The sequence below is a fragment of the Carassius carassius genome, chromosome 31 (assembly GCF_963082965.1).
Source record: "Carassius carassius chromosome 31, fCarCar2.1, whole genome shotgun sequence".
Lineage (NCBI taxonomy): Eukaryota > Metazoa > Chordata > Actinopteri > Cypriniformes > Cyprinidae > Carassius > Carassius carassius.
Genome location: NC_081785.1, coordinates 28,942,412 through 28,968,991, shown reverse-complemented (window position 1 = coordinate 28,968,991; position 26,580 = coordinate 28,942,412). Strand labels below are relative to the sequence as shown.

General features: G+C 38.8%; 1 protein-coding gene across 1 annotated transcript; it reads left to right on the top strand.

Moving 5' to 3' along the window:
• The first annotated feature begins 2,864 nt into the window (after window positions 1–2,864).
• Window positions 2,865–25,614, top strand: LOC132111843 (transforming growth factor beta-3 proprotein-like). Its single transcript, XM_059519471.1, has 7 exons — window positions 2,865–3,530; window positions 8,886–9,049; window positions 16,659–16,788; window positions 17,818–17,925; window positions 20,983–21,154; window positions 22,411–22,564; window positions 24,765–25,614. Exons 1-7 carry the CDS (start codon window positions 3,185–3,187, stop codon window positions 24,921–24,923), a joined length of 1,233 nt encoding a protein of 410 aa, XP_059375454.1. The 5' UTR covers window positions 2,865–3,184; the 3' UTR covers window positions 24,924–25,614.
• The last annotated feature ends 966 nt before the right edge of the window (window positions 25,615–26,580 follow it).

Here is a 26,580-nt window from a genome sequence, read left to right as displayed (position 1 = left end):
TCATGTCACCATTGGGTTTTATACACTGATCTCATACTCGCACAATACTCTAAACAGAAAGAGTTCAAATGGTAAGGGTTTTACATCAGTACGTCTAAGACATAGGATAAACATTTAAAAACACGTGCACTAATCTGGCTCATCATCTTCATCATAGTGAAAACCTGGCAACAACACATTCTGCTCATACTCCATCCCAGAATTACCATGAAAGAAACAAGAAATTATATTTTGCAAAGGGAAAATGAAGCTCAACGAATCACAATATGTTCACAAGTATTGAAGATATTACTATTCATCATCATTATTAATTTACATTAAATGTATTCATTTAGCAGACGTTTTTATCCAAAGCGACTTACAGATGAGGACAGTGGAAGCAATCAAAAACAACAAAAGAGAAATGATGTAGAAGTGCTATAACAAGTCTCAGTTAGCAAGGAAGGCTACTTTAGAAATATATTAGATTACAAGTTACACTATTTAAAATGTATTAAGTAGTGTACATATTTCAATTAAATTATACATTTTCTAAATTGTTTAACATTTTCACACATTTAAAGCAGGCAGGGTTAACACTGTCAGACTCTCAAAATCCTTCATCACTTGAATTAAGATTATAATCGTTTAATTTAAAAGTACAGCCACCACAAAATCAGACTTTAGCACCTCTTTTTACTTGGACAGAATTAAAATCATAACAAGATATAATTTAGCTATGATACTGTTTTGAAATCAAATCTTTGCATATGACAGGAAACACTGGCATCTAACAATGTCTTGGAAAAAAATAAAGTATATACACAAACCCAAATAGATAATTAAACAGTTATCAAAGAAACACGTGTCCTATTCTGTGTCCTGAACATTGGTGTCTCATATTTTAGAGCAGTCAATACAAGTTAGGAAAGAAATCATAAAAACTGTATGTGTGTGAATATATTCAGATGTAACACTTCTTTGTAATCATGAACATTTTCATAAGTAGCTGTAATTAAGGCTAATTACACTTTTTTTTTCTCTCTCAGTTCAGTTACATTTATTTTTTTATTAAATGACGTAATTCTGTTACATGTATCTAGTTACTCCCCAACACTGATCATTCTGTTACATTTGTTTATAATAATAATGATAACAATAAATAAAAACATCTCAAATTCTAAGAACGTGATCAACGTGTTTCATTCTGTCAGCTCTGGGGCTGCTGTCTTTAAAGGAATAGTACAAATAAATAAAAAAAATGATTCCAAGCCATTCCATCACTCATACTCAAATATATGATTTCCATGCAAAGAATAAATAAATAAATAAAACTAAATAAATAAGTTGTACTGCTGACTTTCAACACATTAAACAATAAAAAATGTATAAACTTATATTTCTTTCTTTCCTATGTAGCCCATGTGACCCAGAGTTTGTCGTGTGTCGATGTTGGTCATTCTATAGTCTACAATAAAAGAAAATACATGTACAAAACAAGAAATAATAAAATAAAATAAAAAATAAAAATCAGGCTGATAAACTGTAAAAAGTACAATGTGCAATTTCTGAACATGACACCATGATCATACCCTAATTTTAGGCATGTGCCATGATAATACTATTCTGTAAAGCACATTGAATTATCATAAATATGTTGTTATCTGAAAATGGTAAGAATTCAGTGTAATATTAAAGTGCCATGGCATTACCATCCCCACCTGGTTTAAGAGAATCATCATAATAAAGAGTTGTGCATTATCTGAAATTTGTATGTTGATGATTTCAGGTGACAGAAAATATCCATACACCGACACAATGGAGAGTATTCATTATGATTTTTTAAGTATTAATAATGATTAATTTTGTCACAGTGATGCGAATATTGAAATATTCAAAATTATGCCTCTTAACCTGTGTTTAATGGTTACATTATTCAGAATTTGCCTGTTTGGACTTTTCCCCTACTGTTTATACTGTAAAAAAATAAATTAATAAATAATTAAAAATAATATGTTTTAGTTTCTTCTAAAACTCCAGGTTGTACAGAGCCTATAAACATATAATTAGAGCGCAATACAAAGTTCAGACTTATTCTCTGTCCCTGAGAGAATGTGGTGTAATTTAATGTCAGTGTGTGATTTCTGTGCTGTCTGTGGGACAGTGACGTCACCGAGGGCTCTGACATATTGTTTGTTTTTGTTTTTTAATGCATAGTTGGTTGCGTGCCAGTACTCTGGGGTCTTATATTGTTTAGGACATTGCCTGTGCATGCTGCTTTAAACCGCTTGGATCTTGCCATATATAGAAATGTTGAAATGCATGTTCCCACTGTAACGTGACTTCATGCAAACTGAAATATGTCATGGACAGTGAAATCTGAATGAAGATCACCAGATCCGCGCTATGTTGCATAAATAAAAAATAAAAAAGATGGTTGCAATGCAATCATAATAAAGATCTGCTTAAAGGAAACTATTCTGGAACCCTGCTAATTGCATGAAAAATAATCACGAGTGACTTCAAATAAAGTGTTGCATTTCTCTAGAAACGGCACAGACGTGATTATTATGAAGATATAAGGTGCTTTTAAATCAGACTACACATCCAGCAGGAGGCGCACAAACTTCACAAACCCAGCGCTCAGAGTGAGCCAGAGAAGGACATTTGGCGTTTAGATAATTAGGATTGCACAGTCATTTCTAAAATATTCAATTCGTTTCCATCGCTTTTGGTTACGTAATATGCAATTACATTTTATATGCGTTAGCTATTATATAAAAGCGACTGTATGAATGGGAGAGCGGCGGAGAGCTCCGCCCACCGCACACGTCACTCCGGCTCTGACTATAAAAGCGCAGCGGGAGCGAAATAAGCCTGGCACTCAGCGCGTGCATCTGACACGAGAGGCTTCGGGAGTCCTTCACTGCGCTCGGGTCAGGGGAAATGCGACTGGGGAACGCTATTCTGAAAGTCTGGTTCCTTGTAAAGCACCAGTGATGGATGTTTAAGGATGTTATGGGATTACTGTGTTGTGTTTCTATGGAATAAAGTTGCAGAATGGACTCTCATGGAGGAAACAGGCTCAGCACTTGAACTCCAGCCCATAGAGAGGACAACCTGGAATTAGTCTCATTATCTTTCTAAACCTATTCAACTGAACTGGAACTGTGTTTACTAGTGTGACAAGTGTACAGAACAAACCATGCATTTGGGCAGAGGACTGCTGTTTTTCCTTCTCTTAAACAGTGTGACCATGAGTTTCTCTCTGTCCACCTGCACCACGGTGGACATCGACCACATCAAGAAGAAGAGGGTGGAGGCCATCCGGGGTCAGATCCTCAGCAAGCTGCGGCTGACCAGCCCTCCGCAGACCCTGGGCCCTAATCAGGTGCCCTATCAAGTGCTGGCCCTCTATAACAGCACTAGGGAACTGCTGGAGGAGTTAGGACGAGACCGACACCAGAGCTGCGGCCAGGACAACACCGAGACCGAATACTACGCTAAAGAGATACACAAATTCAACATGATCCAGGGCTCCCCTGAGAACAGTAAGTCCACAACGAGGAGGAGGTGTCACACCGGAGACGGGGCTTTCCGTGGATGTTCATTTATAGTAACGCTTTTAAATAACTAATAGATCAGTCGCTCATATAAATGCAAATACGAAAAACTGGTCTGGTTTTCTAATGGCCAGGGCTGATAACAATATCTAGAGAGCAGGGTGCAATATAAGCCGTGCAGTTTAAAGTATTTCTAAGCATTTGTTTATCTCATTAAAACTGTTATATAATGTCACTGTGTTTGTGAAAGTTCTTCTGAAGTTGTTGCAGGAAGGTGATGATAGTGCAGCTCTGACTCACGTTCACACGAGGAGATTCACTAAACAGGTTTTAATCAGTCCTGATAATAAAGGGAACGACTCGACATCTGAAAACCATTTGCATGGTTTGTCTGGTCTGTTCGTTCATCGGAGGGTCAATTTTCCATGTGTCTCTGGGCCCCGTCCAAGTCCAAACGGGCCCCAGATGATTTGAGGACACAGTCAGTTGTGTGAATGTCTTCCTAGTTTAGCACACTTGATTGCACGGTGAAGCTGTTCAAAGGCGAGACAAGAGATTGTGGAGAGCTGATGGGTTTTAGTGAGATCAGAACCAGACGGTCCAAACTGAGCAGTTGCTGGATGACATGAACTTCTATATAAACAGTATTTCAAGATCTTCCCTTGTGGGCTTATTGTACTCTTAAAAATAAAGGCTTCAATTGTTTTTTTGTGGGGGTTTTTTTGCAGTGATGTCATTGAAGAACCATTCTGCAACCCCCCCAAAAAAAATTCTTAGACTGATTTTTCTCAACATTTTTCCAGTATAAATTACTTTTTATGGAATGGAAAGATTCCATGGATGTTATGGAACGCCAATAAAGAACCCTTACGTTCTCGCAGGAACCTCTGAGTTCCATTTGGAACGTTCCTCAGACAACTGATGGTTTGAGTTTCTCCAGAGGATTCTGATCCGAATGGTCTGAAATATCTTTTTTATTTTTAGAGGCTAATTCTTTCAAAAACCCTACTTGACAAGTTATTTCTTAAGTTTAAGTGGAACATATATTTTTTAATTTGCTCATCGTGTCACAGCTGTGAACTGTGATTGGCTGCCTGCTGTTGGTAGTTGATGGCAGGTGGTATAAGGAGGAGGGACTTTATCATTCTAGAGAGCATCTGATTTGACAAAATATGGCTTGAGCTTGAGAGTGCAAGTCAAGGAGGCAACTTTTTTCCTCGGAAAGGAAGAATTTTGAAAGCTTATGCATGCACGCTCTTCTTTATGATGGCAGCAGGTGATTGCATCAAATAGATGTATATTTTTAAGTGCTTCGTATTAAATGATTATCACCCCACGCCACTATGCAAGTGCTCAGTGCTATTTTTAAATAGAGTCCCACTGGAGCCTTCACAAAAGAATTTTAGCACTCCACTGGGAAGACGCACATTTGTGGCCTGGCAACAGGATCCTTTTTCTTTCCATCAAGCAGTTTTCAGTTTCAGCAAGCGCCGTAAGGGAGGATGAGGGTGGATGGAGTAAAGTATATTCATGTTCCATACACATCAGCTAAAGTAATGCCTTTTCATGCACTGAGTTTTGGAAGCTTGTGGTGTGTGGAATCATTTACACATCATGCTTTTCCAGGCGTCCCAGCATTGGCTTTGAGTGCATCAACAGGTTACGCTTTCTTATCGGCTCTGGGTGTATTTGCATCCAAAAATGATTGCGTGACAACATTGGAAAGCATTTTTGCCATTCCATACCTGTTTATCCATTAACCCAGAGCAGAGCGAGATAAAGCCGTGCACCTGCGTTCCAGTCTCTCCAGTCGTTGACTGATTGGCACTTGAAAACCCTGCCATCGTCACAGTCAACTTTCCAGAAAATGCTCTTTGTTGATGGAGGAACACCCAGTTAGCAGACGGTGGCAGTCTCCTGGCTGCCAGAGAGCGATGGACGTGGATCAGAGCTGCAGAAAGCAGCCCTTCTGATATGTTTAATAGTAAGAAGGTGATGTCATTTCCAAGCAAAACAGAGATTGCATTTGCAGGCCAAAACACACTAACACACACACAGTTTTTCCTTCTCTTCATCTCTTATTTCGCAGTCACGTGAGCGCTGGAGTCAGCAGAAGGTTTTTGCGCATTATCTCATCTCACAGTCTGCGGCCTTTCAGCCGTCGTGTCATTTATTTGAGGGATTCCACGTTCACTCAAAGATACTTCAAATAACGACCGCAGGAGTCAAACAATCACTCTTCTCACTATTATACCGCGCTTGATAAATGCACTCAGAATATTTACCGCATGACATCATTTCACTTCGGACTTGCCATTTGGAAGCAGAAAAAAGACAGCACAGGACCTGAAAGAAAACACACGATGTTCTTCACAGATTGTGTGTCTTCTTCAGCCTTTACAAGTTGCTTTGATTTGCATTCAGTCCGCTCTTATCTGTTCTCATGGCTGTATCTTTGGCGGTTACAAATGATTTAACCCTTACAGCTCTGCACTATTAGCTGGACTTCATACTATTCTTCCAGGATTAGATATTTAATCAACTTTCCTGTTGATTTTGATATGTTGTAAGGAGGTGTGATAGTAGTGACATTTCTCAGTAATTGGGAAAACATATTGGATAAACCTTGGAGTTCCTAATACAAGTAATTATCTTCCTGATCCTCAAACTGTCATAAACCAACCCAACAGTATCACTCTGGATTCCTCCACGAAAACCTATTAAGAATTTTCTATTACATTTTGGATTATTGCAGGAAATAAGCTCTGTTACTAATAAAGGTTACAATTATTACACATTTTTTCCATCGTAGTATTGTGGATGAAACTGATTGCATTATTTCTTATTATTAATGTTTATTAATCTCTTTTAGATGTTTTTTTTCTCTCTCTGTTGTATAAAGATTGTATAAAAATTTGGTTCTAATTTTAGTTTTTATTGAAAGTTCTGTTCTTAAAAGTTTGGTTTATTGATAAAGATACTTTTTGTATAAAACTTACACATCATAAATACCAATACCTTCTTTAAAAGTAATAAAATAATAATAATAAAATGTAAAAATCACGATAAAGTGCTTAGAAATGATAAAAGTAATTTAATAAGCAAAATATAAACAATTAAAACTATTGAAGTTTATAATTGTCTGTAAGTAACCAATAAGGTCTACAAGAGGCTGAAATTATTTAATTGTATCAGGCAATTAAAATATTGTTTATTGAAAGAAAGTTAAAATAAAATACAAATACTATAAAAAAGCACTAAAATTACAATAAAATGCTAATATTATAATAAAAAAATATATATAATAAAAAAAAAATTAAAGCACTGAAATTACTAACTGGAAATACCTAACAAACCTTGTTTAAAATAATAATAAAAATTACTCACATTAAAAATAAATCTGAAAGTATAAAAAATTAATTTACAATAGCAATACAACTATAACAAGAATCTAAATAATACTGGCAGCGCTTTAAAATAGGATCAATTTCGTTAACATTAACTAATGCTTTAATTAATATTAAATAAAATAAGCAATATATTGGGTGTAATTTAATAAAAATAAATGTAAACAATATAAACAAGTATAACTTTTGATTTTAATAATGTCTTAGTAAATGGTTAAATTATCTAAGATCAATGAAGTATTTTTTCATTCTTAGTTCATGTTTACTATGCAATTAATTAATATTAGCAAACAGAATATCATTGTAAACTGCTACCACAATACAAACATATCACTGGTTTGGCTTTCTTTCTGGTTTGTGAACCCTGGAGGTGTTTGGGCAAACGTGCGATCGCGGTGACATCACTCTCTGCCCGGTTGACCCGTATCTGATGAATGCACACTAATCTTTGTATTCGACTTCATTTATAGCAACAATCCCTGCACTTCCATTCATGGAACAAATGAGCTACGAGCTACAGCCCCGGTGAAAATCAGCCATAATGTGAAATCCACCTAAAACACAGCAGTAGGAAAAATGAGATCATCTAGAAGGAAACCGAAGAGTTGATTAGAATTTCAAATCTCAAAGTGGGTTTTTAAAGAAGGAGAGTGGTGTGAGAAGCTTACGGAGAGACGGTTTTGGTTAACAGCCACTGCATTCTCCAAAGATATACCTGTTGTTAACCACAAATGCACAAAGTCACACCATCTTTCTGTGTGCATGCTCATTCCCTGCACTTTTGCACTGCGTTCTTTTTTGATTTTGGTGCATTGTGTGCACCACATGGAAAGATGGTGTGACTTTGTACATGTTAGCATTTTGTGCACCAAAATCAAGAAGGAGGCTTGCATAAGTGTGTGGTTTGCATGAGGTACAGTATGTGCAGCGCGTCTGGCCAGATCTGGCATAATCTGTTCATATTACATAAATATTCCACATCTGACTCGCCAGCCAGCCAGTCAGGAATTTAGTGGATCGCTAATGGATTGTGGTCTGTCATCAGTGAGCACAGACTCTAGCGTTAGACCTAAGACAAAGCAGAAGAAGCGCTTTACAGCTTTTTAAAAGTGTTCAATAAAATGCTAAAATTAAAGTTGGTTAAATTAACTGGAAGACTTTAGAATGTTAAGCAGTGTGTTAATTGCCGTAGCATACATGTTTGTGCGTAAAATCTGTATGCAAAATTATGATTCACTAAATTTTCATGCTTAAATTAATTTGAAGTTTGGATGAAATTTCAAATCAACTGAAAGTACATAAGCAAAGATTCCCACTGACTGGACAAACATGAAATGCACCAAAATGTTTATGTAGAAATTGAATAAATAGATGACTTTAAATCTTTTTTCTTTAAAAATGTTATAGTAACCCAAAAAAAAAAAACAGTGCTCAACATGGGATGGAAGTCATACTTTCATTGAGCAAGGACACATTAAATTAATCAAAGGTGACAGTAAAGACATTTATAATGTTACCAACAGATTTCTAAATAAATGCTGTTTTTTTTTACTTTCTATTAATCTGTGAATCCTGAAAAATAAAATGAATCAGAATTTACACAAAAATACTGTGCAGCACAACAGTTTTCAACATTGATAATAATCAGAAATGTTTCTTGAGCAGCAAATCATCATATTATTCTGATTTCTGAAGATCATGTGACACTGAAGACTGGAGGAATGATGCTGAAAATACAGCTGTGCATCACAGAAATACATTACACTTTAACACAGATTCACACAGAATGTACACATTTGGCTTTCATTTTCGCATTTCTGAACTTCTGTGCCACAAAGCATAAACAGATGGGTGAGAGGTTTGCCTGAATGAGTAATCAGAGGAAACCGATGACTGTTCTCTGACAGGAACTGACCTCTGACCTCTCCCATTACAGATGACCTTCCCTACTGCCCCAAGGGAATAACATCAAAAGTGTTCCGCTTCAACGTCTCCAGCATGGAGAAGAACGCCACCAACCTGTTCCGGGCAGAGTTTCGTGCGCTGCGTGTGCCGAACTCCAGCGCCAAGAGAAACGAGCAGCGCATCGAGCTCTACCAGGTGATAATCACACTCTTCACATGAACCCTATATCATCTGAAATGATGGGCAGAAAACTCGAATTATTTCAAATGGAATTTGGAATTTTTTGGAGTATCATATTTGATCAATCAGGCTTTTATGGCTCCTTATAGTCTGATACAGTGAGAATATGGAGGGAAAAAACGCTCAGTTTTATTTAGAGACTCAAACAGAGCAGATGCTGATATATTTATATGATGAAATTATGATGCCTGTAATAACAGTAGAGCATATACTGACATAACCTGATGTAAATAGGAGTCTGTGCTCTACAGTATATCTGCAGTAATGAGATGAGATGTAATTGATCCGCACATATAACACAGTGATGGAGAGCTGAAGAAATAAAAGCTCCTCAGAAGATGTGAGATGTTCTGGAAGCTTGTGAAGATCATTCCTCCGCTGAGGAACAGTGAAAGTAAAGCTTCTGGAAACAAACACTCCTCAAAAGATCCTGAGGATCAGATTTGAGACTCTAAAACATGATTGATGGAGAATCAAGTAAAGCTGAGCTGCTTCAGTCCAGTAAGAGTTCATCTGGAGATATTACTGACCTTATTCTGACCTTTACTTGATCAAACCACTCAAGATTTGAGTCGAGCTGATGCTGGACACTTGTACAATTACACTAGAAGAGCTTTGACTGGATAAAACACTCAATCAGAGACAGAAGACACAAGGACAGTGTGTGTGAAACAGGTTTAACAGAAGAGTTTGATCATGTTGTTGATCATTTGGAGTCCTTCAAATATAATACAGTAGGCTTTATAGGGTTAAGACTTTATTTTTCCAAGAAGACTTAGAGGATTTATGATCAGGCCCAGGTGGGATTTCTGGATGTTTTCTCTACTAATTTTTAAGGGAAAATCTGCAGAACTCTGTGGAATGGATTTACATGAACAGTATGTCAAACTGAGCTCAGCGTATGACAGTCTTACTGGTAGCTACAAACATTATAAATCCAAAACTATTTCATAAACTCACACAAAGCCTGAGGTTGTGTACGTCTTTGAATGATGGGAGGTAAAGTGCTTTCTGCAGATCAGTCAGTAACACAGGAGTAGAATAAAAAAAATTAAAGGGTCTTTAGAAGACGAGATGTTGGAAGAGACGTCAATTTGTTCAAAAACATAAAAAAAAAATCCCCAATAGTAGTGTACTGTATAGTGAATATTTTTTATCAATGAACCAAACCTTAATAACTTTTTAATGATCAGTTAAAGTGATCATTTGTTTTCTATAGTACTTGGTTTAATTATCTTCGATGCTTTAACATATGAGTAGTTCATACGTACAACACATCCTTCACATGAGCCTCAGACACTAGTTTCCACACACAGAACAAACACAGACACAGAGAAAGATGATGGCACTGTTCTGAGCTCAGATCGAGCGCGAGTCTTTTCCAGGCCTGATCTGTATTCCAGGTGCTGATGGATTATACAGAAGAACATTTGCACAATTGCAAGCGAACAAAAGAAGCATTCTGAGAACTCCGAGCTTTACTTTCACATGCCGATGCCTCTAACCGCAATATAAAACCCTGCCACTCGTTATATAACAGATTCATTCCGCAAGTATGTTTTCTATAGGTGTTGTATTCACAGTAGGGAATTCCGCTCAGTTTCCCCCTGGATCTCCTGTGGGATCCTGAGAGCCCTGATTGGGTTCCAGCATTTCCTGTAAAGGAGCCGTTGGTCTCAAGTCTCCCCTCATAAGCTGGAGAGAGCGCTGGGGTCAGGGGGGGCGTGAAGTGAGCGATTCGCCCCCACATTCTGGCGTGGGCCGCTCAACTGCTCTCCACGGACCTCCGCCCCCAGCCGCGGTCTCACAGGATGTTAGATTAGCTCCTCGCAGCCCTCCAGAACCTACTTATCCCAGCCTGCTTTTCATGGGCCAAGCAGTTGTGGGACCTCCGTGCTCCGGAGCCGCGGCGGATGCTGATTTTATCTGGCAGACTGAAGCGTCAGACAGCGAGGGGCCGCTTACAGCTGCTTTCAAGGGGCTTTGGATTTTCTACTGAACTTGTAGTGAAGACGATAGATGAGATACCTTTGTAAGACATGAACTGTCTATGGTTTCCTCTTATAATTGCACAGTTAACAAATTTGTAATTACTGTGAAAATGTTAGGAGCACCTTCTAAACAATAACTTTACAATTACAGGCCAATACTTGCCTCTTTAAATTGATTTCCTAGGGAATATTTTACCTCTATAAGGGTTTTCTCTAACCTTATTAAATGTACACTGGGGGGGGGGGGGGGGGGTGAGTAAATTTTACAAACGGTTACAAAGAAACGGCAAGTAACGCATTGAATTAAACATGAAATTTTGAAATAGTTTTTTCTTGTATGTTTTTCACCATTAATATTTGTTTTATTGAGAATTTTAAGTTTAAACCATTGTCGATATGATACACCAAGGTGATACCAATCAAATAAAATCAGTTAGTTTAGACTAGTTTAGACTGCAGAAGCATTATTTATTTGACTGTTTGACACACCTGACGTTAATGCATTAATGCAATGTTTTATATATGAAATTTTGAATATAGAAATATGATGGGAAAAACATGAAATGATACTTTGATCCATTGAATCAAATGAAAAAATCTATTAAAATTAAATAAATAGATATTTAAAAGAAATATAAAATATCATTGTGTTTACATAACTTAAACACTGTTAATTTAATCTAATCTAATATGTTATTTTCTTTAGAATTAAACTATGCATAATTCAGAGGTAAATATTATTTAATATCATGAAATACAAAATATCAAAGACTAAGTATTGTTAAAAAAATATATATTATATATATATATATATATTAGAGGTGGGCATAGATTAATTTTTTTAATCTAGATTAATCTCACTGTGATCTTGAAATTAATCTAGATTAAAATGGCTCATTCAAATTCTGCCGAGGGCATTCAGAATATGTGTGTTACCCAAATAAAAGTGACACACAGTAAGTCTTTGAGAAGGGGTTTCTCAAGCTAGATGGTGCATTAGAAAAGGGGCTCATCTCCTGTTTCCAAAATGCATCACACAGTGCTTGAAAAAGCTGTAAACTAATTCCACATTGCACAAGTTGCAAACAACCTTATGCCTGTTTCACACATACTCCGTCTGCAGTGCGTATGCGTTGCATATTTTTTTACGCACCCATGTTAACGGATTCCAGTACCGAGTAGCGAACTGCAGACGCGTCATGTGTGAAAACACATCGAGTCCATGCTGCGTGCACACGGACTGCACACGCACTGAGTATGTGTGAAACAGGCGTGAGCAGCTGTGGGGCCCCGCTGAAGGTTGTACCAGTGGGCCCTGTTTGAAATTGTTTAATTTGTATGTTCCTTTTTTTTTTTTTATTTGTGCTATTTACACAATGTTTAAGTTTTTTTCAAGTTTGTAGGTGTCAAGGTACAGAAACCAAATAATTAAATGTAAAATAGCACTGGATAGTCTTCAATGTAAAAATGAAATATACAATCAAACCTACATTTATTCAGACACCTTCAACATTTCTCACATTATTACAGTTTTGCTATATATATATATAAAAAACATATCTGTTGTCTGAATAATTTTTGGTTTTACTGTTAAAACTAAGTAATTCAGTCAAGAGCAGTGAGTGATTTTCATTTTCATTTTCTTGGATTAACATTACAGCAGCAAGTCGCTAAATTAGGCGCGGTCACTTTAAGAGACGATGAACGCATCCAATATAATACACATCCCCTTTTTTTCCTCAACTGTTTACTTTCACTTAAGAAATAACTGACAATTTTTTCGAGCATAATTTCCAAGGTGGATATTTTGACATATTTTGTATGTATTTGTCGGCACACAAGCAAAAAGAAGCAGATTCGGTGTTCAAGTGTTTTGAGACGCCTTTCTCTGCGTGAGCCTGAACACCAGAACACCACGGTGCTGAATTGGGCTCTTTCACATCTTTTTGTTTGTTCAAACTGCGATTTGTATTTGTTCGTTCAGGTGCAGGAGGGACTTCGAGGAGAACTTCGCAGAAGAGAGCTCAGTTCAGTGTCGCTGTCCGTGATACGTGGTTCTCTCTCTCGTGCGCACCGAATACAGAGCGCGAGTAACCAGATACTCTGTTCAGCTTTTCCGCGTCTTGTGTTTGGATGCTTTAATGTTTAAATCGACAAGCGGTAAGGCTTAAAAACACGTGAAAAAGATAAGCTTTCGTGACGATGCGCAGCAGTGGCCCGTCAACTGTCCTGAGCATCTTTTTAGGCTGGCCTCAGTCAGTCGGTTATATAAAATATCAAGGTGAAAGTCATCAAAGCTTGCTTAGTATAGACCCAGCTCCCAATCCAACTTTGAGAATAGATTAATGGCAATTTTTTTTTATCGCCTGATAACGCAGCACGTTAACGCCGATAACGGCCCACCACTATATATATATATATATATATATATTACACTAATTTCATTAAAAATAAAAATGTTATGCTTATTGCCTGTGGTCTGATTTCACAGCCAAGGATCAGAAGTGGTTAAGGATCAATAAATTTGCTTCCTTAACAAACACATTAATGATTCTTTGAGCTCAGAGATGACACTGCTTTAAGTGTCTGGAGGCACTCAGCTCTTGGTTGATTTTGAGTTGGACATGACAACATTAATGACTTCAGTTAGTGATTCAGTCAGTTATTAAACTGATCAAACCCATAGCTCATGCATTTGAGACTGAGGAGTGTCATTAAACCAACCATATGAGTCATTCATTTGTGAATCACACATCATGTGAGAATATTATCTTTGTTTTTTTGTGCATATTAGATTCAGTCTGCAAACTCAAACTGGGTTAAAACATAAGTTCTCGTGCCATGGTCCTGTCAAATTAGTTGTGGTGCAGCACAATGCAGGAAACATTAGCAGTAACATCCCAATTTATGCACTATTCTGTGCCATTTTATTGTATAAATAGTGCAAGCATTGTATTCACTCTGAAAACTCCTACAAGAAGTGCACTTTAAATACCTGGATACACTAGACCTGCACTGGAGTAAATAGTGCACAGTGTACACTATTCATCATGGAGAAGGCGATCCCAGAATACACTGTGAAGAGATTAGCAAAAGATATCCAAAGGGAGAAAGAAGAAATATTAACTATAGGTTTAAGGGATATTGTACATCTGGATGGTTGTTATTGCAAAATAAACCCTGACAGGTTTAATCCTGCCTATTACACAGCTGCTTGGCACATACGTAAATAATTGGTCACAAAATATTGATATGTTGAGTTAAATTTTTTCATTAGCTCACTAACTGCAATGTTTCTGTGAAGAAAAACAGTTCTTAAAAAGCATATTTTAGCCAAGATGAACAAACAAGTTCAAACAAGAACCTGTAACTACTTATTACACATCTTTTCACCTCATAAATAATTACGGGGACATGAAATATTGATTTGAGATGAAGCTGTTTTTAAATCTTATGAAACCTATATAAAACCTGTTTATTATCTTATAATCTTATTTTATATATCGCTATATGTTATATAGAGAGGATGAACACTACAACATTACATTGTTATTAATATTGAAGTCCTCAAATTTCATTTTTTAATCAATAATTAGGCTATAAGAGGGACGCAAGATTGTAGCGTCTTCTTGGATGAGCTTCACTGCTGGTTATATATGCTCTATATAATCGTGTATGTGGCGAATAAAAAGCTTGAATCTTGAATCATTACAGTCAGGCTCGACACCAAATTGAATGTAACACAGATTTAAAGGGATAGACCTTTTTCGATCTAGAGTATCTAGTTGTCGTACATCACAAAATTTTCACAACTCACTAATTTCAAAACAGTTTTATGGAGTTTTTGTTTGCTGAAAGTTTTATTTTGTCAGAACAATCGTTATGTTGTTAAATAGCAGTCCAATCCATACTTCAATCCCTCACAGCCTCGCTTTCATTCATGTTAGAAATCAAAAACGGCCCTAATGGCCAATCGGAATCAAGCATTTCAAAGTGCCTTGTAATTAATTCAGTATTGAAAAGTATCACTACAAAGTTATTTGTGTGATTTAGAAAGTATCATGCTACAAATACTTTCTCAACTGCTCCCTTATGAGTTTCTGTCTAGGATGCTGTCTATGTAGACAGAGAGGAACAGAGCTGATGTCTGCCAGAGTTCAGTTCAAGAACCGTCAACATCATGGAAAATATTCAGCTCCAGTATTTAAAATGAATGCAACTGGTTCTGAACAAGAATCTTCACCTGCATTCAAATGTAGCTGTCAATCAGAGGCGTATACGTGGTGAAGTGCTCAGCGTGTGTTGACTGAGTTCGCAGGCGTTGACGTGCTGTATTATGGGCTATCAGACTCCACAACTCAGTTTTTCCATGAGTGAGAGAGCAGACATGTTTGGCCCCGGGCAGCTCCGGTGTCTGGATTAATCTCTGTCTGTCTGTACGTGTACAGGAGAAAGTTTGTGTTCTCCTCAAGATCACATGTGTCATTATTTTCCATGTTAAAAAACTTTGCTCATATCTCAGTTTAATGTTCAGAGTCACTGAAGAGTTAGTCTTCAGACAGACGGTAGTAGGTCTGGGAACTATGGGCACTTTGAATGGCCAAGGACCGCCAAAGAGGCCATATGACTGACAGGTAAAGCAACCAATCATGTTCGGGGGCATGAAAATGTCCCCACAATAACAGACTGGTGTGTAGAACTCCTGGGACATCACTGCATTTTAGTTTCCAGTGGGAACACGACATGCACATCTCCCAGAAATACTGTTTAATTCAACCAATCCGATGGCGACTTTGAAACTCCCAAAGTGTTTCTAATGCCGCGTTCCAGGCAACCCGTAACCCGTGTTTTTCCAACCTTCTAACAGTGAAAGTGCACTGGAACGGTGAACTCTTGAACTCGTATTAGATCGACGTACTCCCAATTCCGAACTCTGACGTCACATATCCCGCGAAACAACAATGGCAGCCCCTGCGAATAATATTGCCTACGAATGCGGTGTTTATGCAAGTGGTACAAGGTGAGAAATAGACTTTAGGACAATATAACGTTGCAATAAAATTAATAATCTAGCTAAAAAAATTTTGCGCTCAAGCAGTTTGGCGTGACTTGCCTGAAACAAAGACGTGAGTCGTGGTTTGAAGTCGTGACTTGCGAACTCAAAAACCTGCCTGGAACGCAGCATATTTTTGTGTGCTGTATGCATCAGTCTGTGGGCTTGACGTCTGAGGCCGAGACTAGTCAAAATTATGAAGTCAGGTACGTTAAAAAAAAAACATAGATAAAGAATGCATTGGATGTTTTTTATGCTGTAAACTAAATCATTATATATTCTATATTATTTGTACAATACTGTTTTTTACATACAGCTTAGCATTAATGTAAGTGAAAACAAAACAAAAAATCTTAAATTCTGCTTAAAGAAAACACTGAGTTTCCCACGTATAAATACCATTTTATGGTGGCGTTCATGTGCGTACAACTTGTAAATACGATCATTCTGCCAAGATTTTAAAGCACATTCTGTTTGTTTGAGCGACTTTTAAACTAACATGCTGCATGTGTTTTGGTAGATTCTTCGTCCAGATGAGCACATCGCTAAGCAGCGTTACATCGGCGGCAAGAACGTTCTGACTAAAGGAACGCCGGAATGGGTTTCATTTGACGTCACTGAGACCATACGGGAGTGGCTCATGTACAGAGGTAAGTTAGCCTTCACCAAACACTATTACATCATGGCATAACGATACAGAGGTCTGTCCTGGTGATATGTGAACTAATATAATGTGTTGCATTAATTGATCAGATAGAAAATGTGCATTTATGTCATGTAAACAACACATTTTGGTCTGCGTACTTAAGATTGTTGTTGGAATTCATGTAATGTCAGCGGCACTGAAAAAAAAACATTGGTGTGGGATTTACAGTTTCTACTGTACTTTCACTTTTTTTTTTAATTAATGGTGAAGTAATCAGTGACTAATCAGTGAATGAAATACACTCTACAAGCCTTTGATGTTTTGGTGGAATCATCCATTAAAATGATAAACAAATCAGTGTTTTTCACTGTATGCTGTGGTTTTCCAGCAAATGTGTGTGTATGAATTTACAGCTGTCAGTATAATTAGTGAAAATATTGGCAGAGCAAGTACAAATGTGAAAAAAATCCCAAAGTTGAGTTGTGATGAGTGATTCTGACCGCACAGTGACTGCTTCTTGTGCTGTAATATGATAAACTGCACCAAAAAAAATTGTACTTTCTGTATTTTCTACTGTACAGTCAGATATAAAGGGAATACTCATTTTAAACTCTATTTATTATTGAACTCAATCCAATCAATCAAGTCACTAAAGATTCAATCTATGTAGGAATCACTGTCCATAACTGGGGAATGATTACAATGAATGACCAAAGATGAGTTTGCATATCTCAGAAAATGATGACAGTTTGAAAACCGATCTTAAATGAATGTCACAAACCTTTCAGAATTGGCCTGTGAACTGCACAGTTCTAGCTCCTTATGATGAGCCAAAATCTTTAAGAGTGCCGTTACTTGAACAGAGTTTAGTAATGCAGAAGCAGTATAATGTGGGCTAAAATACTGTGAGTAGCAGTTGCTCAGAAGATGCTGTGAAGGCAAGGCTATGAATGTCCAAACACACACAGAATCTGGAATGAGATATTTGCAGAGAAAATGTATCTCTAACTGTGTGGTGTTCCACTTTTTTTAGAGACCAACCTTGGCCTAGAGGTCAGCGTTCACTGCCCGTGCCACACGTTCAGTCCCAACGGAGACATCGTTGAGAACGTCAATGAGGTGTTGGAGGTCAGATTCAAAGGTGAGTGAAGCAAAACAGTGCTGTTCAAGTGTTCAGAATCCAACATGCAATGATTGGACAATTTCTAATTGTTATGCTTTTTTTGCATAACTACAATTAAAATAAATTTATCATAGTTTGTTATGATTCTGAAGAGTATTTATGTTATTGTGATTATGCAGCGTAGTTATTGGTCCCACTTGTACTGTATTTGTGTTATTCAGACAAGACTCTAAAGTCTATAGGTTTTTTTTTGTTTGTTTTTTTTATGACCATATTAAAGGGGTTCTTTTATGCTCTTTTACAAAGTCTTGAGTTGGTTTTTGGGGTTTACTAGCATAGATTTTCATGCTTGATTGTTCCAAAAACGCAATATATTACACATATTTTACATTATTGCAGCACCTCTCTTCCCAGTCTGTCTCAAACAACCTGGGGACGTTTCCCAAAAGCATCATTAGCTAACTATGGACACAAGTTCCATTAAACTCTGTTTGTAATTACAGAACTTTCAGGAAATTGACCCCTGTTTAGTTCCTGTTTCAATGAAGCCTCACCTGTAAATGTTAACAATGGCGTCAATTTTGCCAGACCAATTTGAGCCTCATTGAGACCCTGAGAATGTTTAGGACAAGAAGATCATGCAGAACCTTTGCAAGCAGAGATTTTAAAGGAGTGGTATGCTGTTGTTATATTACATTCTATGGCATAGACTGTAAAAAAAGGTGAACGGTGCATCTTCACTTCCTTCCATTATAGAAATGTAAAGCCAAAACATCCCAGTATGACCGCTGTCATCTTGTGAAAATTACGTCATTTTGAGCCAGAGTCTGTGCAGTAGTGAATCGTTTGGGTCCAGAGTCTGTGCAGTAGGGATTCATTAAACAAATAATTCCAAAGAAATGTCAAGTAACATATTGAATGACATGTGAAATTTTAAAGAATACAGACTGAAATAGTATTTTCTTGTAAAATGAAAGTGAGAGTGAAAAAAGTGACATTTTCCAAGTATGGTAACCCATACAAGTGCACACACACAGCAGTGAGAAGTGAACACACACCTGGAGCAGAAATCCAGCACCCGGGGAGCAACTTGGGGGTCAGTATCTTGCACTGAAGTCATGGCCTAGTGGTTAGAGAGTTTGACTCCTAAATCTAGAGTTGTTGGTTCGAATCTCAGGCTGGTAAAACCATTACTTAGGTGCCCTTGAGCAAGGCATCAAACCCCAAACTGTTCCCCGGGTGCCGCAGCATAAATGGCTGCTCACTGCTCCGGGTGTGTGTTCACTGCTCGAATTCTGAGTATGTGTCACCATACTTGGCTGAATGTCACATCACTTATCACTATCACTTGCTCGAGGGCACTTCAGCCATGGGTATTGAGGGTGGAAGAGAGTGCTGTTCATTAACTCCCTCCCCCACCTACAACTCCTGCGAGCACAGAGACTCGAACCTGCGACCTTCGGGTTACAAGTCCAACTCTCTAACCTTTAGGCAACAGCTGCCCCAAAATATACTCCTGTAATCTTTTTACAGTCGACAATATGATGACTGCTCAGTTTCTCAGGTTTCTTCCATAAGCTCTTGTGATGTACCATCAGCTCATCTCGTCACACCTTCATCGCTCATGCGTTTTGCTGAGATAAAGGCCTCGGCGCTCCGTCCAGCAGCGGTCAGACACAGTGATCATGGTAATGCGCTGCCGTATGGAATCTCACTTAGTTCTGAGGGCCTCGAGGGTGTCTGGGGTTTTGGGAACGCGCTGGCTGGAATGCACCGCCACTGCGGGCACTCAGACTCTTGGCTCGCAATGAAAGAGGGCTGTCCGTATCTACTGGCAACGCCTCTCCTGGGACCCAAGCTGCTTTTGCTATCACAAACAGATTGAATACACAGATGCTCAAGGAGACGGAGAGCTGGAGCTGCTGTCTGTGCTGGGCTTCAGGATAGCTCTTCCACTTCTCAACAGGAATAAGTGCTGCTGAAGCTGAATCCAGACGTCAGCGTGCGCTCTGATCCACTTTGTAGCGAGACTGTTCTGATACATAATGCAGTTCTTGCTTTGGGGTGCTTTTATCTGAAACCGATGATACTTAAATGATAGCACATAACAAAGTGGTAAAACAATGATGCAGAAATCTCAGAAAACAGCTGTAATGACAACACGAGTGGAAAACGTGTGTAGACGTCAAATTTTCCATCTGTTATTAACTTTTCAGGCAGGGCAGACCGTATGGTTGTGGGAAGTTTGTCAGCTCCAGTGACTAGTTGTTTCTCGGAAAAGCTCGCTGTATCACGACTAGAAACCTGAGCAGACTGACTCTGACAAGTTGTGTGAAGATTGGTTTTGTTTTGAGAAAGCTCTTGCTGTTTTGTGAGTGCAGTACACATTAGACACTCTGTGAACTCTTGTGCTTGAGTGCTTAAAAGTAAACATGATGATGCTACCTCATTTATTTATTAGATACTATATTGTTTGAGTAACATGGCTCTTTTTGTGGCTGGGCCAAACTGCTTAAAACTATGCATTCTGCAGAAATATAAAAATGCATTTCATTCAGACGGATATTAAAATTAATTTTCAGATTGTCCTGAGATTGCAATGCATTTCATGCAAGACATGCAACAAGAAAATATGTCTGGTAGAAAACAACCTGCAGTGAAATCACAAAGACACTCAAAGACCCTCATGACTGGGTCATAGTCCAATAAATCTGAACTTTTATTTGATACAAGTCTTTAAATTTAATGTAAAAAAAAAAAGAAAATGTACTAAAAACATTTTACACGAGCAGTTTTTTTAAGATGATTTAAACTAGATTTAATTTTGCCATCCATGTACTGTTATGCTATACAAATTATGCTTTGATATCAAAAAGGTAGTTTTGCGTTCATTATCTGCCAGCTGTAACATTGCAGTTGAACATGACTGAACTGGATGTAAAAGCCCATCCAAACACTCCGATGAACATTAGATTGTAATTAGGTGACCATTTTTACTCTGAGCCAGGCTTTAAGGTTTGTAATGTGAGCCTGTGTGTGAGTTTTAGACTGACTGTGCTTCTGCTGCGTTCTCAGGGATGGAGAGTGAGTACGAAGAGCACAACCGCTGGGATTTGGGTCGACTAAGAAGGCAGAAGGAGCAGCTTCTCCCTCATCTGATCCTGATGATGCTGCCGCCACACCGGCTGGATGTGCTGCCCACCTCTAGACGACGCAAACGCGCGCTGGACACCAACTACTGCTTCTCGTGAGCGTTTTCTTCAACTTAAGGCATCATCACACAGTATAGATGTCTGCAGGGATGATGTGTTTTTGTAGGCCAAACCAGAAACCAGTTAGCGTTTTAGCACTTCTGGTTCTACTGTCCTGAAGTCAGTGGTTTTTTAATGGGTTTAGGGTTAAATGTTTGAAGTAAGGTCTGCGGTGAACACAAGCTCAAGATAGTCTCCCAAGATATTTTGAAAGATTTTACGCAAGCGTCTAAATGGGACTATTGTGGGATGCTCATCTAATGTCTGGCTTTCACAGCCTCATTATGTGTATAATCGCACTCTCGCAAACCATTCTAACTCAAACTTTTAGGGAAATAGTTTTCAAATGAAGACTGAAGCTTAATGATGGTGATGCTGAAATCATGTGAGCATGGACTATTTTGTTTATAGCATATGTTTAGCTTTTCACTTCTGGTGGGATTGAGGCTTCAAAATTACAAAATGTAATATTCCGAAAGCCAGTGGAAGAATCCTCTTGGGGTTTTGTGGAGGAAACCAAGTTGATGCTAACTTATGGCTTGGGCCTGCAAAAATACAATACAATACAATGTGAAAAAAAATCGAAAAATAATTTTAAGTCTTAATAGTGAAATTTTGCAAATCTGGAGCTCCGGTCATTGATTTAATTCCCAGGGAATGCATGAACTCTAATACTTCAAGTGCAATGCAAACAACTTCATATACAAATATCTGCCAAATGCATAAACATGCTGTAAATGTTATTCTGTAGGCAGGAATGCAAGCTGAATTAGATCTGCTCTCTCATCAAAGATGGTAAAATCCAAATTCACATCCCTGCTTTGTGTTGCAGTAAGCAGCAGTGCACCTCATGTGTCTGGAGAGATTTTCCTTGTAAGAATTCACTTTTTAATTGGCACCTAACTGCTCGAAGCGAATGGGAGGCTCTGCAAGAGCTTGCAAGTTTAGATTTGTCCCAGTATGCTGTGTAGTGCACTGGCTCCTTAGTGTGTGGCTCTCTGTTAGCACCCCACACCTGGGTCAGATCCAGGAGGGAAAATATGACACACCTTACAGTGGAATTTCTGATCCTCAAAAGACTGTCTGACATGTTTATAAGGCCATACAGAACCGAAATAGAAGTCTAAGAAACATCCAAGTGAAAAGTGCATGGAAACATCTCTGAATGAGTGCAGAATCCACGCCAGGAGCCAAAGAGCATGAGGATGTGAATGGACAGATGGAGGAAGTGACTGCTTTCTTCTGCTTTCAGAAACTATGAGGAGAACTGCTGCGTTCGGCCGCTGTACATTGACTTCCGGCAGGATCTGGGCTGGAGGTGGATCCACGAACCAAAAGGGTATCATGCTAACTTCTGCTCGGGGCCATGCCCATACCTCCGCAGCGCTGACACCACGCACAGCTCGGTGAGAGTCTCCTTCAAACGTCATCAACTTCATGCCAGTTTAACCCCACTGACTTACTTTCTTTTGTGGAAAAAAGAATACTGTTTGAAAAATGTCCAAGCTGCTCTTTTCAATACAATGAATGAAATGGAAAGAAATATTCAAAGATGCCTGTGATGAGTGTGGCAGGGCCAAGAGCCGTGGGAACAGAGCAAGCCCGGTGGAGTTAATGAGAATGAGCGAAACCTGCACCCCTCAACAGTTTTGAGTCCCGCGGAGGTCCGTGCCTGGGTTTTATTTTGTGTTTTGATTTTGTTTGTGTTTGTGCGTGGCAGTCGTCCGCGAGGGGCTGTCGAGCTGTTTTGTGTTTATTTTATTATTAAATATTTAATTAAATGTTTGCCGGTTTCCGCCTCCTTCTTCCCATACTACGAACATTGTTACATTGGTGCCGAAACCGAAGATCCCTTGCCGCTGTGGTGAATCCGCGGTGCCATCGAACATGGCGGAGCAATCTGCCGCCATGGACGAGGCGACTCCACCACTCCATCACGGACTGCAGCCGTCTCTCCACATCCCAGGTGGCCGACAGCAAGCTTGTCCGTCCCCCCGGCTACTCACTCCAGCCTCGAGCGTCCATCGCGTCAGACTGCCCCAACATGCTTGATGGTATCACGGATTCACCACAGTGGCGAGGGATCTGCGGCAGTTTGTCCCTCCTTCCTCATGGGTTTTGGCACAAATGAAATGACATTCGTAGTACGGGAAGAAGGAGGCAGGAACCGGCAAACATTTAAATAAAATTTTAACACAAAATAATAAAAGAAACACAAATCAGTGCAACAGCCCCTCACGGACGACTGCCGCGCACAAACAAAATCAAAACACAAAATGAAACCCAGGCCTGGTCCTCTCTCGTCCTTCACTGTGATTCCTCCTCTTTTTATCCTTCCGGAGCTCCTCCGCGGTATTCGAGCCCGGTGAGTGGTGTAGGTGTTGCTCATTCTCATTAACTCCACTGGACTCGCTCCATTCATATGGCTCTTGGCCCTGCCCCTCTTGTCACAATGCACCATTAAAGTCGAGGTGTAGTCAAGACCCAAGACTAAACCCTTCTGAAGTCACATGATGCTTTGTGTGAGAAACAGTCATTATTCATTGAAAATCTTCCATCACATTTGTAGATTCAGTTGTGTTTGCATAAATACAAATTTGGCACTTCAAGACATGTCATATCAGATGAGAGGTCAATGATACGAAATGTGACCCTGGAGAACAAAACCTGTCTTATGTCGCTGGGGTATATTTCTAGTAATAGCCAACAATACATTGTATGGGTCAAAATTATTGATTTTTATTTTATGCCAAAAATCATTACGAAATTAAGTAAAAATCATGTTCCATGAAGATATTTTGTAAATTTTCCTAACCCCTACTGTAAATATATCAAAACTTAGTTTTTGATTAGTAATATGCATTGCTTAGGACTTAATTTGGACAACTGTAAAGGGGATTTTCTCAATATTATGATTTTTTTATTTGCATCTCAGCTAAAAGTTGTCCTCCTAACAAACGATACATCAATGAAAAAAAAAAAAAGTATTCTTCTTTCAGCAAAAAATTTACCCCCATGACTGCCCCCATGTCATTGGTTCTTGTGCAACTCAAATCTGACCTCATCTTTACATTTTAATATGTAGATTCTCAACATTCTATTTGAGAGCTACATTCAATAACACACCATTATCATTGTGTCCCTGGTCCATTTAGACTTGAAATTTTAGTCTGTTCCTCACAAGTGTCATCATAGGTCTCTGTCTCTATTCGTGCTCAGTATTGAAGATGGAGGCATGAACACTGCGCTGAATATCTTTTGTAGTGATGCACATGAAAGCATAAAGAGTTCAATCACCAAATTAAACAAAAACTGAATTAGCAAAACATTCCGTAAGAACTGAAACGACAAAATCACTAGATGCATCAGTCTTTTGTGTTTCATGGAAGAAAGTCAAAAAGTTTTGGAATGACACGAGTGTGAGCAAATTATTCATTTGTATATAAATTATTTGATGCAGTAATGGACTGCTTTAATTGAATGTTTCATTACTGATTAATTTTACACTATTTAGAGTTATTGTCCCGTTTATGACTGTGAATCTGCTTTTAAACAATCTGTGCTGTAGAAATAAAATGTGCAATGTGTCTCCTGATTTCTGGGCAGCTGCTGAGCCTGTACAACACGCTGAACCCCGAGGCGTCCGCTTCCCCCTGCTGCGTTCCTCAAGACCTGGAGCCGCTCACCATCCTCTACTATGTGGGCCGAACACCTAAAGTGGAGCAGCTCTCCAACATGATCGTCAAATCCTGCAAGTGTAGCTGAGGGGCCTGAGACCCCGGTCCTGAGCCCGACACGGGTTCCAGCGCTCGAGGGGCAACAGGAAGGGTGCGTGCCAGGAACTGGACTCTTGAATGAATACCTCCATACATCCTTCTCACCCACATCCAACCTGGGAGCCAGAGGCTTCTCTAAGCACTAGAAAGTGGCCTTCCAAGACGACTACGCTGCCCAACGATCCCTCGGATTCTAGTTTGACGTTTGAAGTGACTTGTCCACTTGTAATGTGTAATTTTCGGTCTGCTTTTTACCTGTGAATCTCATGGGCATTTGTGAACTTTGACCTTCGTAAACATCTACAGAAGCAGCTTCACTGAGGACGCCTCACTGGATCGAGACGAAAGCAGCAGCCGGCCCACGTTAGCCAATCCTTGTGTTTTTGTATAACAATATTCTAACATAACTCATTAGAGCTCGGCATTTCCCAAACTGAACTTTGTAGTGTGTACCGCAGTAATCGACATGGTCTGTCTAACGTGACGGTGTTAATGTTAATACAAACATGCTGGAAAGAAATCTTTTGACTAACGTTTACCTCTGTCACTTTAGGGATTTGTATAGTTCTTCAATGAAGCTGACATTTGGAAACAACACTTTTAGATCACAAACTGCTAATGTTTTTACTGCTATTACTCCTTAAAACACTTTTTTTTAATTAAACAGTCTTGGACGAAAAGAGTTTGTCATGGGTTTCAGAGAAATTTATTATAAAGAGTGAACATAATTCTGACTGTATAGCTTGTGTTAACAACCAACTACTTTTTTAAAACAGAAGTGATCACAAAAGTAGCTGACATGCTAAACAGGTACTGTAGCATAAATGCAAAAATAATTTGTCATGTTTTTAAAGGTTAATTAAGTTTCATAACTCACATCTGGTCATGCATAGCATCAGAGGCTATACAAGTAAATTTAATAATCTTGCATAATTGGCCTCATCCATGACACGCAAAATTAATTCACATAAATTGTTGTTGCATCAAGATTTCATTCAATTCAATTCAAATGTGTTCTGTTCCTGTTGCATGAATGAGGCCCCATCATTCATTCATTTTTGGCCAGATTCTTAAAGTAGAGAATTAAACTAAAATCAAACTGTAAACTTAATGTCATCCCTTCAGCACAGCAGAGTTGATCACAGTGCATCTAGTATTGCCATGGTCAATTCTTTATTTGCACAAGTCAGAGCTCATCACAGGTGTGGATTCTAGAGCTGCTTCAGCGGTTCCTCACACCTGAATGAGGCACTTGAACAGAATTGCTAGAGATCATTAGCAAGTAGTGCTGAAAACTTTCTCCTTCTACCTGTATATGTAAACATGGATAAGCGTGATGAGCGCTCTCATTTGTTGCTGTGCGTTTCGCTCCATGTGCTCATGTCGCAGCTGTTGAGAGCCGTCAGTCCGCGCGCCCTTCACATGGCATCAGATGTGGGGGGAAAACGAAGCCTGGACAACTGCGCATGCATATGGGACACTGTGCAACAGATCCAATCAAAGTGAAGGCTTTCATGTACGATCACACACACTCAGAAAAGATACACATAAAGCCAGTTAAGAGGGAAACATTGATTATTAGAAAACTCCATATTGACCGTCATGAGGCATCTGTGTTTTGAGCATGTGTAGAGGAGGACGTGGAT